General features: G+C 39.0%; 1 protein-coding gene across 1 annotated transcript in view; it reads left to right on the top strand.

The window, feature by feature from the left end:
* The first annotated feature begins 258 nt into the window (after nucleotides 1-258).
* The window catches only part of nrbp2a (nuclear receptor binding protein 2a), a 90,651-nt gene continuing 79,430 nt past the window's right edge, over nucleotides 259-11,479 (top strand). The window contains exon 1 of the mRNA XM_022677963.2: nucleotides 259-809. Within this exon, the coding sequence (XP_022533684.1) occupies nucleotides 690-809 (120 nt within the window). The 5' untranslated portion in view covers nucleotides 259-689. The remainder of the gene's footprint in view (nucleotides 810-11,479) is intronic.

Below are 11,479 nucleotides of genomic sequence, written 5' to 3'. Positions count from 1 at the left end.
CCAGTTAATACATATATATGTAGAATGTCTGCTTTATTGATGGAGCCCCAGTATCGCTCGGTTTTGATTTGCGTTTTATAATTATGTAAACTTATGTAAAATCAACATTTTTGTCCTCACCACGTAGCAACTTTTTAACATGATTGTCATGGCAGTAATGTGTAGTGCAAATCAGCGGTGTGGGCGCTGCCTGACTGCGCTCTACTGTGTTGTAAATTCAGCGGGAGGGGGCGGGGCTGGAGCTTAGCAGCTGAGCGCGCGGATAGTGCGGGATTTACGGTAGGCCCTTAAAAAAAGAGGAAATTTCTGAAAGCACTAGCTCTATTATACACACGCACACACTCACCCACACGTACACACACGCAGTGCTACGCTGCACGCAGAGGAGGTGGTTGCTGGTGGGCTGTTAGGAGGGTCGCGGTGGTGTAATCTGTTAGAAGCTCCGCACAGTCCCGCACCTCCCCCGTGCTGCGGGGCTGCAGGCGGGCGGTAGGCGAGTTGCAGTTTCGCAACAGGAGCGCTGCCTACAGCCCCGCGTTTACCGCGAGCGGACCGCGCCGTGCGCACGAAGAGCCCTCGCCCGGACCTGATTCGCCTGCACGGGGGCAGTTTAATAAGGAGCTAGTTCACAGCGGACTCGGCCTTCTTTTTGTAGCCGTGGGGCTTCGGAGGGGGGCGGGTCGGATACAATGACCATGTCGGTCCCGGAGCGGATCTCGGGGTCTGGGGGAAAGGAGGAGGAGAGCGAGGACGAGAGCGAGATCCTGGAGGAGAGCCCGTGCGGACGCTGGCAGAAGCGGAAGGAGCAGGTAGGTTCGGGTTGGGATTTACAGCAGCGCCATGAGGCAGCAGACAGACACAAGACGGACACGCACACACACAGTGGGTTAAACTGCGCTGTCTGATTTATATACCTGTAGCTATAAACGCTCTACCCACCGTGCTGTTATAACCCCAGACTGCAGCAGTGATCTATCGTCAGCACGTGCTGCATCATACTGAAGCTATAATCTCACTGTGATCAAGTAATTCAACAAGAAAACGGTAAAAACACTGCCTGTTTACAGACATTTTCCAGAAACTAACCACTGAACACAAACCCACAGTCTGATCTCTGTACTCAAACCTGATTGGCTGAGGTTGTTGTTCACGAGTGGTACAAACTGTCCGCTCCGCCCACAGCGCGCGCACTATCTGTTCTATATATTTAAATATTTACAGCAGGTTAAAAATCGCTTTTTCAACAAAGTCTTTATTTTTCATTTTTTTACATAATAATGTATTTTGGGGCTAACATTTCAACACAATGCATTTATGAATGAAGTATTTCTCTGAAACCTACCAACGAGTGTATAGCATCCTAACATAAGATAATCCTTTATTAATCCGACATCTGAGAAATGTGCAGCGTTACAGCAGCACAGAGGACAGAACAACAGAAGATAAGCGTCAGAAAATACACAAACAATATACACAATCTTTCTCTCTTTACAGTATTCACAGTATTTTCACTTGTTGTTTACAGTACATTAATATATATACAACAAAATGTAAATGCTATGAATTTAGACATCTAAGATTAGAGGATGCATGGTTCGCTAGTATGTACGGTATGTGCTGTTGTACGCAGTCACCAGTGATATGTTGCACAGGTTGATAGTAAATAAATAAAAAAACAAATAGTAAACACGTGGTGATACATAGTGATGGTAAACAAATGATGCTATACATGATGAATTGAGATATGGCACATAATAAGGCACTACTGCAGTAATAAGTAAAGGTTTTATTGCACATAGTAAAAAATAGCAAACTACTGGGAGCAGTGCATGTTATACATATAATTCACTATAATCTGTATCACAACATAAAAAAGAAAAACTATGGGTTTAATAATATCAACAAGCTTGTTAAAGGCTCAAAGCATAATAAAATCACATAATCTCTCTCCAGAAACAAAACAAAAATACATTTATTACAGGCTGTGCCCTGTCTGGATTAGTGCTGTTCAGTGCTCAGAGTCTTCACTCGATAAACACAAATATGTACAAATATCAAATACAGATAGCTGTGAAATATTCACTAGCAACGATCATATCTCTACAGACCTATAAAGATATTCAAAGTAGTCACATGGCCAGGACAACAACTCCTTAATAATCCTTTATCCTGTAGACTAGTTACCATTGATTTAAATGTAATGTCACTTTATAGCTATAATAAATGTTTATTACTAAAACTTAAGTTACATATTCGTACAGATATATACTTTACTACTAATAGAAATTGTATCACCACTGTAAATCTGAGTATTAAGCATAGTTGGTCTGGCATGACATTTACAGTACTTATATCAACTGTACAATATATGGACGTAACTGTAATAAATTTTGTTGACTCTAAAAAAAAAAAAAAAGAGAGAGAGAGCACATTAATGTGAGTTTGTGTATTAAATTTGTTGATGCAGAGGCATTGCTTTAATGTACTTTAGATATTTCAACATTTTATATTTAAGTACTGGTATTTGTAATCATTAATCATACATAACTGCTTAAATTCTGTTTAATTGCATTTTTTAGCTACTGTTTTCGTTGTGTCCGTAGCATAAAATGGTTTTAAAATGAGAACACTATCGTTTATTGCAATTATTTCTGTGGCAGTGCGTGGTCCAAACAGTGGTTATAGTGGCAGATTTAGTACAAAGTGCAGATCTGTATATCCCTGAATGAATTCTTTCTAGCACTCTGGTCATGCGACTAGTCTGAATGGTTTTTATTGAGCTGCAGATTTGACATAAATAGTAAGAAAATCACAGCTAATCTGAGTTGAGAGCACGGCTAGTAAAATCTAGCATTATTTGAGTTTTTGCCGGTAAACATAGAGTTAGGTTTTAGGCTAAAATGGCCGGCTGTAACAGTAAGGAGTAAACAGTGAGTTTGTGAGTGAGATAAGGTGGGTGTGGGGGGTTGTGTCTGTAGGAGTTAACCTGGTGAGAGGGCTGTGGAGCACTGCCCAACTCCAACAGCACTTGTGGCCTTCACTCTGAGATAAGTGGGAGAAAACTACAGACTGTATCAAACTAGCACATGCTTACATTCTGAACACACCCTACCTACTCACACCTTTTCCAGAACTGGAAAATTACCAGTCAGAACCATGTTATTACTACAGTGCTGAGTCAGCATTTACAGTTCTGAGATAATACTTAAGATAATAGTTTAAATCACTCCTACAGAAGTAGCTCCCAACCCGGCAGCTGGAGAACCCTGTGCAGCAGATGTTTGGTATTTCATTGAATTAACTTACATGGTAGGGTTGTGATTGATGAGGAAACAGTGGGGAATGCGTAGGACAGAAGGCATCATGTGCTACAGTACAGCAGTAATGCATGTGGGTTCCTCACTTAAAGGGTTTATGTAGATCAAGGCGACACTTATGCTGCACCAATAATAAATGTAAATATTAATAAAAAGGTAATAAAAAAGGTAATATTGACTGAAAAGTAATTTAATTTGGGCACATTTTAGTGTAAAATGTGTCACTCCGTATGAGGGTGCAAAATGGTACTGAAGCAGGCATAAAAGGAGAGAAACTCATGTTCCCCTGACCTCAACCCTATAGAGAAGCTTTAGAGTATCATCAAGCAAAAACCTATAAGGGGGAGGCAGTTCACATCAAAACAGCAGCTCTGGGAGGCTATTCTGACATCCTGCAAAGAAATTCAAATAGAAACTGTAAATGACCACTTAATGCTGCAAATAAAAAAAAATACCATTTGCAGTTCTTCACAACCTGTAAGATGTTTTGAATCTCTACTGTGCATAATCATGTGGAACAGTACATTTTAAGTTTATTATTTACAAAAAAGAAATTACTGTTATCATTGGGAGATTTGTTAAATAAAAATAGATTTATACTTAGCAGGTCATGACTTGAAATTATACTGACTGTAAATTGTATTGACCATTAGGGAAAATCTATGAAAAATATCACTTGAATAATAATTTGGAACACGGTGTAATGAAGAGCTGCGTGTTGTTGTGGGCATTTGCAGGTGGATTTATTTGTGTTGATTTGTGCACACTGAAGCTAACATTAGTGCTACTTCTGGTTTCTTGTGAAGAAATTATTAAACTAAATTACAGATTACAGTTTACACAATTCTGTAGGATATTCTTGTATATATAAACTGCTTTTACAGGGCCCACAGTAATTATAGTGTACATAATTATGTATTATAGTACAGTAATTTGAGTGTTTGTGTGTTTTTATTATGCTAGGACCTCCTTGTGGCGGATGGCCTCCCCTGAGCTGCAGTGAGATTCTATAATTAGTGCAGGAGTGTGTGGAGCAGTTTAAGGGTTAACTCTGTATAATCTGGGTGTGAGCGTGTGAGGAGTAGCTGTGCAGTGTAACTGGTGTTACGCGCTCCGCTGTGGTGAAGGCTGTGTTTGTCCGGAGTGCTTAGCTCTCTCTGGGCTGTAAGCTGATTGTTTTTTTGTGAGCAGACGGGATCAGTCCCACTACTCTGCATGTTGCTCCTGTCGTGTCCCAGTAGGTCAGGGTTTGCTGGCAGCCGATTATTCACTTGCTGTAGATCCCAGAAGACCTTGTAGTTCACTAATGATGCAGTAATATCACAATATGTGATGTTGATTTGTCTCAGTGTGCTATTCCGAGCATACCGTGACTGTCCTCAGTCATTTTAAAACACTGAAGAACTTATTATTAAGTTTTAAACCTGAACCTTTAAGAGCCTGTTACCAACAACAACAATAACAAGAAGTGAGTGGGCCATGTGACCTATATGGTAACAAATCACTGATTGGATGCCCACCCACAACGCCGTTCTTATTTCAGTAATTTATTTGTTTACTAGGAATAGGACTGGGTATCTGGATATCTGTGTGAGTGAGAGAGAGAGAGTGGTTGGGAGGGTGAGTGAGCTAGAGAGAAAGAGGGACAGTAAGAGTGCCTGAGAGATTTTAGCACAGCAGCAGTGTGTGGACTGATTGCATTTGAATGATCTGCATTTCTGTGCTCTCTCTTTGCTTGTGTGCACCAGGGCGCTGTTGCGGTTGTTTTCACCACACTGCACGTGCTTTCCGCATTTGGCACGTTTGATGCAAAGTATTGAAAATAGGCACAGATTTTTTTTAGACCTTTCGGTACTCGGTAACACAGAGACATTCAGTCTGCGCCTTTTTGGTACCAATTTTCAGTATCCAGCCGCAACTAGGACTGGCCTGAATTGGGTGTGCACTCAAGAGTTTGTGTTGCTATGCATTTATTTACTTATTTATTTATTTATTTAATTGTTTAATATATATACACAGTATATACCCTCATCAAAAAGGTTATCAGGAGGAATGATTAATGATTAAATTTAGACTGATATTAAGAATATTTAATAAGGGTCTCTTGATGCAGCTGGACATGGCACAGTAACTGTATCTTCAAGGCAAGCTCGTAAGACGGCAGCAGTACGTGGGGGAGCATTGTCCTGTAGGAATAGTGCATCGGAGTGTCATACAGAAAAGTTTAGCCACTGGTTGCAGGAAATCATTAACGAAACATTGAGCTAGGCCTGGACAATAATTCGATATCGGTATTTATCGCGATAAGAAATGTTTCAATAACGGTGATATCATTTTTGTGGTATATCGATATGTATTATTTACAGAATCTGTAACGGACAGGGGTTTTACTGGCGTCAGCTCGCCGCACAGCTGAACACAATCAGCCTCCGTAGCTGGACTATCTCTGTGCGTGATGATGTAATCACATAGGCACGTAGCCAGATAGGCTAGGCTAGGCTAGATTTGGCTAGGCTAGGCTAGGCTCGGGTCCGCTACGCATCTAAAATGCCTCGCGCTGGAGCCAAACGGAGCCGGGACGAGCGGATCCAAGGCTAAGGTAGGCTCGGTTCGCATCTGAAATGTTCCGCGCTGGAGTGGAACGGAGCGGAACCAAGTCGAGCCTAGCCTAGCCTCGGGTCCGCTCGGTCCTCCCACGGGTCCGCTCGGTCAGCCTCTTGTCCGCTCGGTCCGCCCACGGGTCCGCTCGGTCAGCCTCTGGTCCGCTCGGTCCACCCACGGGTCCGCTCGGTCAGCGGTCAGTCGCGGGTCCTCTCGGTCAGCCGCGGGCCCTCTTGGCTCCCAGCACGGGACATTTTTGATGCAAAATGAATGCCCCTGCCGCTTCCACAAGTGATCAATTGAAGGAGGGAGGTCTAATTCAGTGGTGAGGATTTGGTTCAACTCTCGAAGGTCTGCTAAACTTCAGTTTGCTGCAAATTGTGCCGGAGAGTGGAGCAGGTTAGCAGCGGTAACGTTAAAACATCTAATCTGTTCCACCACCTCAATCAGTTCCACTACATACAATATTTTCCTTATACTGGCTGAAGCACTTTTATAGCGTATGTTGTAAGTTATTTAAGTTATTTAAAGTTTATGAATCCTTTAGGTTTGTTTATTTGACGGGGATATCATGTTCCTTTTATGTTTATAAAGAGTTGTATTTTGGCTGAAGCACTTTTGTAGCTTATATTGTAACTAAGTTATTTATAGTTGATAAAGCCTATAGGTTTGTTTATTTGATGGGAAAATCTTGTTGCTTTTATGTGTATAAAGGCTTCTTTTATTCTTTATCCTAGTTGAAACACTTTTGTTTTGATCTGTTAAATTTGTTTACAAAAGACTAAGAAGCTCTGCTTCTGTCCTAATTTAAAGTTATTTTTATTGGTAATAGTTATATAGGCTTATGTTTGACAGGGATGTCATGTTTTTATTTTGCTATATGCAAATAAAATTGAGCATTGATTTATCTTGACTATTTTTTATTTCTTAAGTATTATAATGTTTTCGTGAAAGGAGGTTTCAAAGACTTAAATAAAATTTTCAGACAGTAGTAGGTACATATTTCCATTGCAGGGATTCTTCGCAGTTTTCTGTGGCCTTCTAAGTATTTATATCGATATCGAAATTATATCGTATCGACCGAAATTAAGGAATATATCGTCATATGAATTTTGGCCATATCGTCCAGCACTACATTGAGCTGTCAGAAAAAATCTTTTAAGGTGACTTTACATCTTTACATTATGTATTCTTTTTTTCCCCCCTCTATAGCTTGCTGGCAAGAAGACGTAAGAAGTATTACACAACAAGTATTACACTATTAAAAGAACACAACCAGCTTTCAGATTTAGTTTCTGCCACATTTTCTAGTAACTTTATTTGTGTTGCTCTTTAAACTGTGTATTTTTTTTTGTATTTAGTGTCAAATCTCTTTAAATATATGAGATGACACTCAATGCACCAGCACTCCAGCCTTATAATGTTTGGGATGCAAGGCCTCTGGGACAGGATTTGCTGCGTATTGATAATCTGAGTGTAATCCGTGGATTGCCTGGTGATAAAGCAGCAGAGAGTCAGCATTTCTGTAAAGGAACATTAAACACACTGTTTTACCTGTAGCTTTTGAGTGCTTTGCGGGTCTGTGTCTTGATACAGAATTACCTGAGTGACGCTGTTCTCCTAGTTTTCTGTGTCTGAGCTGCACTGAGCTTTCTAGACCGCTTTACTCGTTTGGTTCAGATAAAGCACCTAAGTGTGATTTGAGTCTCAGTGTTGTGAAAATTGCATTAGCACGCCCACGGGAAGACTGGCCCGTCTTTAGAGTCCAGGTTCTGTTTGAGTTGCATCATGTCTGCAGAGAGCTGCAGGCAGCTATATACAGTGGGACTGAACCTGTCAAGCCTCAGGAGGGATCGGCTCTGTCGTGTCACGCTGTGATATGTAGAGACCCTGGGAAGTAGGTCACCTTTCGGGGTCATGCTGTAATTAAGGATTCACAAGAGGCTGCGGAAGTCCAGACTGCTCTTACTGTGCTGTTAGAGATGAATGGGTACATTTTTTTTTTCAGCCTCTATGAACACGGCCAACTTGGCAGTGCTGTTAATAATTGGCCTTCTCTTTTTTTGCAACGGATCTGTCCGCTCAGTGTTGAAGGTTCTGTAACAGTATCTGGACGTGATATTTACACACTTGAGCATTTTATCTTTAGAGCACTTAAAGCCACAGTTTGTAAAAAGATCAGTTTTGTTTAAGCCAAAATGTAAATTATATTAAAATGACTTGTCGGATCAACCTACAAAAACACTTCCTGTGGAATGATTTTCCTTTTTCTAACATTTCCTCATGGAATATTTTTTAGAAGGTGACCATTTTAAAAATGCAGCAGTATCAAGTAACCGTTTTAATTTTAACTTCCAGGTGAAAGGTGGAAATCCAGGTGGTTGCTTTGCTGTTAGTTACTGGGTTTTTATGCTGTTTTCTGTGGTTGCTAGATGTTGTTAGGTGTCAGGTGATGTGACCTGATGTGATTTACATAAACAAAATTAAGCAGGTGCATAAATGTGGGCACCCTATAAAAGTATGGGTTTAATAATAGAATTGTATATTTTAAGCCAGATTTGTATTGGAAGATTACATTTGTTTAGGGATCTTTTGACAGTAAAAAATGCTTTTTCTACTAGTGCATTCGTAGTCTTAATAAACCTTCCAGATGCACTTATTACCATCCCGAGGTAATTGTAGTCCCTACTATGTTGTAGGGTTGTTCGTCTGAATGTGAAGTGGAATTTTGATTTTTGTGATCTGCCTTTTTTTTTTTTTTGGAAAATCATTATTTTGGTTTTGTTGATATTAATGTCTAGGGCCCAATCTTGACAAAATTCTTCTAATATAGTTAAATGTTGTTGTAAAGCTTCTGCTGTTGGAGCTAATAAAAGTAAATCATCTGCATACAATAGGAGTTTTATTTATTTATCATTTAATTCAAGACCTAAGTTTGGAGAATGTTCAAGGGTTGTAGCCAATTTGTTGTTGTTGTTTTTTTCTGTTTAGAAAGGCATTGCAGTAAAAAAAAAAAAAAAAGAGTTTCTTATTAAGAGTTTTAACATTGCCTAAAATTATTGAGCATCCATAACAAAACTATATACATCCAGGGAATACATTTGCATATCAAAAAGTATGTTCAATTTTATTGAGTTAATTCTTGAGCTCAGACTCAGGAAAGGAACAAGACTCCATCTATTCAGGTCTTCTCAAATTTTTATATGGAGAGGTCCATAGTTTTTTTTTCCCATAATTTGGATATATCTTTTGTCAAGTTAACCCCAAGATATTTGGTTGATTTTGTATTCCATTTTAGAGAATATGTGTCCTTAATAATTGGAGGTGGCTCATAGTTATATGTAAGAATTTCTGTCTTGATTATATTCAACTTATATCCTGATACCGGCCCAAAATCCTGAAATTGCTTCATTAATTCAGGTAAACATTTAGTGGGATTACCCAAATAAATTATAATATCATCCGCATAACATGCAATTTTATGTTCCACATCATTTATATTAATACCTATAATTTGTCTATTTTGCCTAATACATTGGGCCAAGGGTTCCAAATATAACGCAAACAGTAAAGGGGACCAGGCACAGCCTTGTCTGGTACCTCTCTTTAAAATAAAAGATTCTGTCAAACATCCATTAATTTTATGAAAATGTAATTTTTTATTAAACCTTATATAAGTAAGACCATCTAACAGAATCAAATGCCTTTTCGGCGTCTAGACTCAGAATCATTGCTTTTTACTTTGTTCTGCTGAATGATATGCATTATATGTAATGTTCTTCGAAACCTGTTTGGTCATTATGAATGAGGTTTGGGAGGAACCTGTCCAGTCTCTTAGCCATAATAGATGTATAAAGACGATAGTCTACATTTAGTACTGATATAGGTCTGTAAGATCCACAGTCTAATTTATCTTTGCCCTCTTTTGGTATAACTGATATTTCTGCTTGTCTCCATGACGGAGGAATTTCCGCCTTCTTTAATGCCCAGTTAAAAGCAGACAACAAGATAGGAATTAATTCCTTTTCGAGGGCTTTATACCATTCTGCTGTAAATCCGTCAGAACCTGGCGATTTGTTTCCCTTTAATCTTCCAATCGCAGTTTTAACCTCTTCTGCCGTTATATCTGCAATCATTTGACTGTTTTGGCTTTCAGTCAAAGTAGGCAAGTTCAAAGTATCTAAGAAAGTATCAATATCTGATTCCCTCTCTTCTTCCGGTCTAGAATATAGTTTGTGATAGAATTTTTCAAATGCTTTATGAATATTTTCTCGTTTAGTTTGTATAATGTTATTTTCCGGATCCTTAATTTTAAAAATTGTACTGTTGGCCTGTTGTCTTAATTTTCTGGACAATAGTTTCATTGACTTGTAATATTTCTGTTTTGTGAACATGATCTTTTTTCAATTTCTTGAGTATATATCATATTGGTTTCAGTTCGCACCTTTTTAATTTGTTCCAATATTGACTGGGTTTGGTTATATTTATGCTCTTTTTCTAGTTGGTCTAATTCATTTTGTAATTGTTGTAGTCTTTGGAGTCTTATTTTTTTCTTCCATGAGGCTAATGCAATCAGTTTGCCTCTTAAAACTGCCTTAGCCCCATCCCAAACATTATGAGGTGGAACCTCCCCATTATCATATATTGTTTTCCAAATAGATGCAGATTTCAGATTTGATCTGTGTTTTAATTAGCGGGTCATTTAATAAGCTAGAATTAAATTTCCATGTTGTATATCTAGGTTTACAACCAAAATCCACACTTAAATATATTGGTGAGTGATCACTAAGGTCGATTGTTCCTATATGACAACTATTAACCTTTAATCTGTCTTTACCAAACATAATAAAATAATCTATTCTAGTATACACTGAATGTCGAGATGAAAAATAAGTATAGTCCTTTTCCTTGGGGAACAAATCTCTCCAGACATCGATAAGTCTGATATCTTTCATAAGTAAGTTAAGCTTATGAATAAGGGGCTTTGGAAAGGGTGCTTTCTTATTTGATGTATCTACAGTAGATCTGGATGTAAATGGACATTAAAGTCCCCTCCACATATTTCTTCCCTCCTTATCTACAGGTGCTGGTCAACGAATTAGAATAATTTGAAATAGTGCTATCATGAAATTCTTTGAATGCATTTTTTGTGCAGAAAGCAAATCAGGTGTTCACCGCACCTGTCCTACTCGTTAGACTAATCACAGAACTCGTTACCTGGAAAAAAATTAGCTCAGCTGAGCTTTCCAAAAGGCCCATTTAGGCCATTTAACTGTGACACTGTTGTTTTATTGAATTAGAATAATGGAGAAACCGTTTCATTGAATTAGAATAATTTTTATTATAATTACAATCATCACTTTCTCAGTATTTTGTGGCTGCCCCCTTGGCTTGTATGACTGCCTGAAGTCTCCGCGGCATCGATTTGACCAGCTTGTCGCAAGTTTCCGCACTCACAGCTTCCCAGGCAGTGGCGATGTTCTGCTTCAGTTGGTCCAGCGTAGTAGGCTTTCTGTCGCGAATTTTCCGCTTGACGATGGCCCAAAGGTTTTCAATGACAT

Source organism: Astyanax mexicanus, chromosome 8, assembly GCF_023375975.1.
Source record: "Astyanax mexicanus isolate ESR-SI-001 chromosome 8, AstMex3_surface, whole genome shotgun sequence".
Classification (NCBI taxonomy): domain Eukaryota; kingdom Metazoa; phylum Chordata; class Actinopteri; order Characiformes; family Acestrorhamphidae; genus Astyanax; species Astyanax mexicanus.
This window is presented reverse-complemented; position numbering and strand designations above follow the sequence as displayed.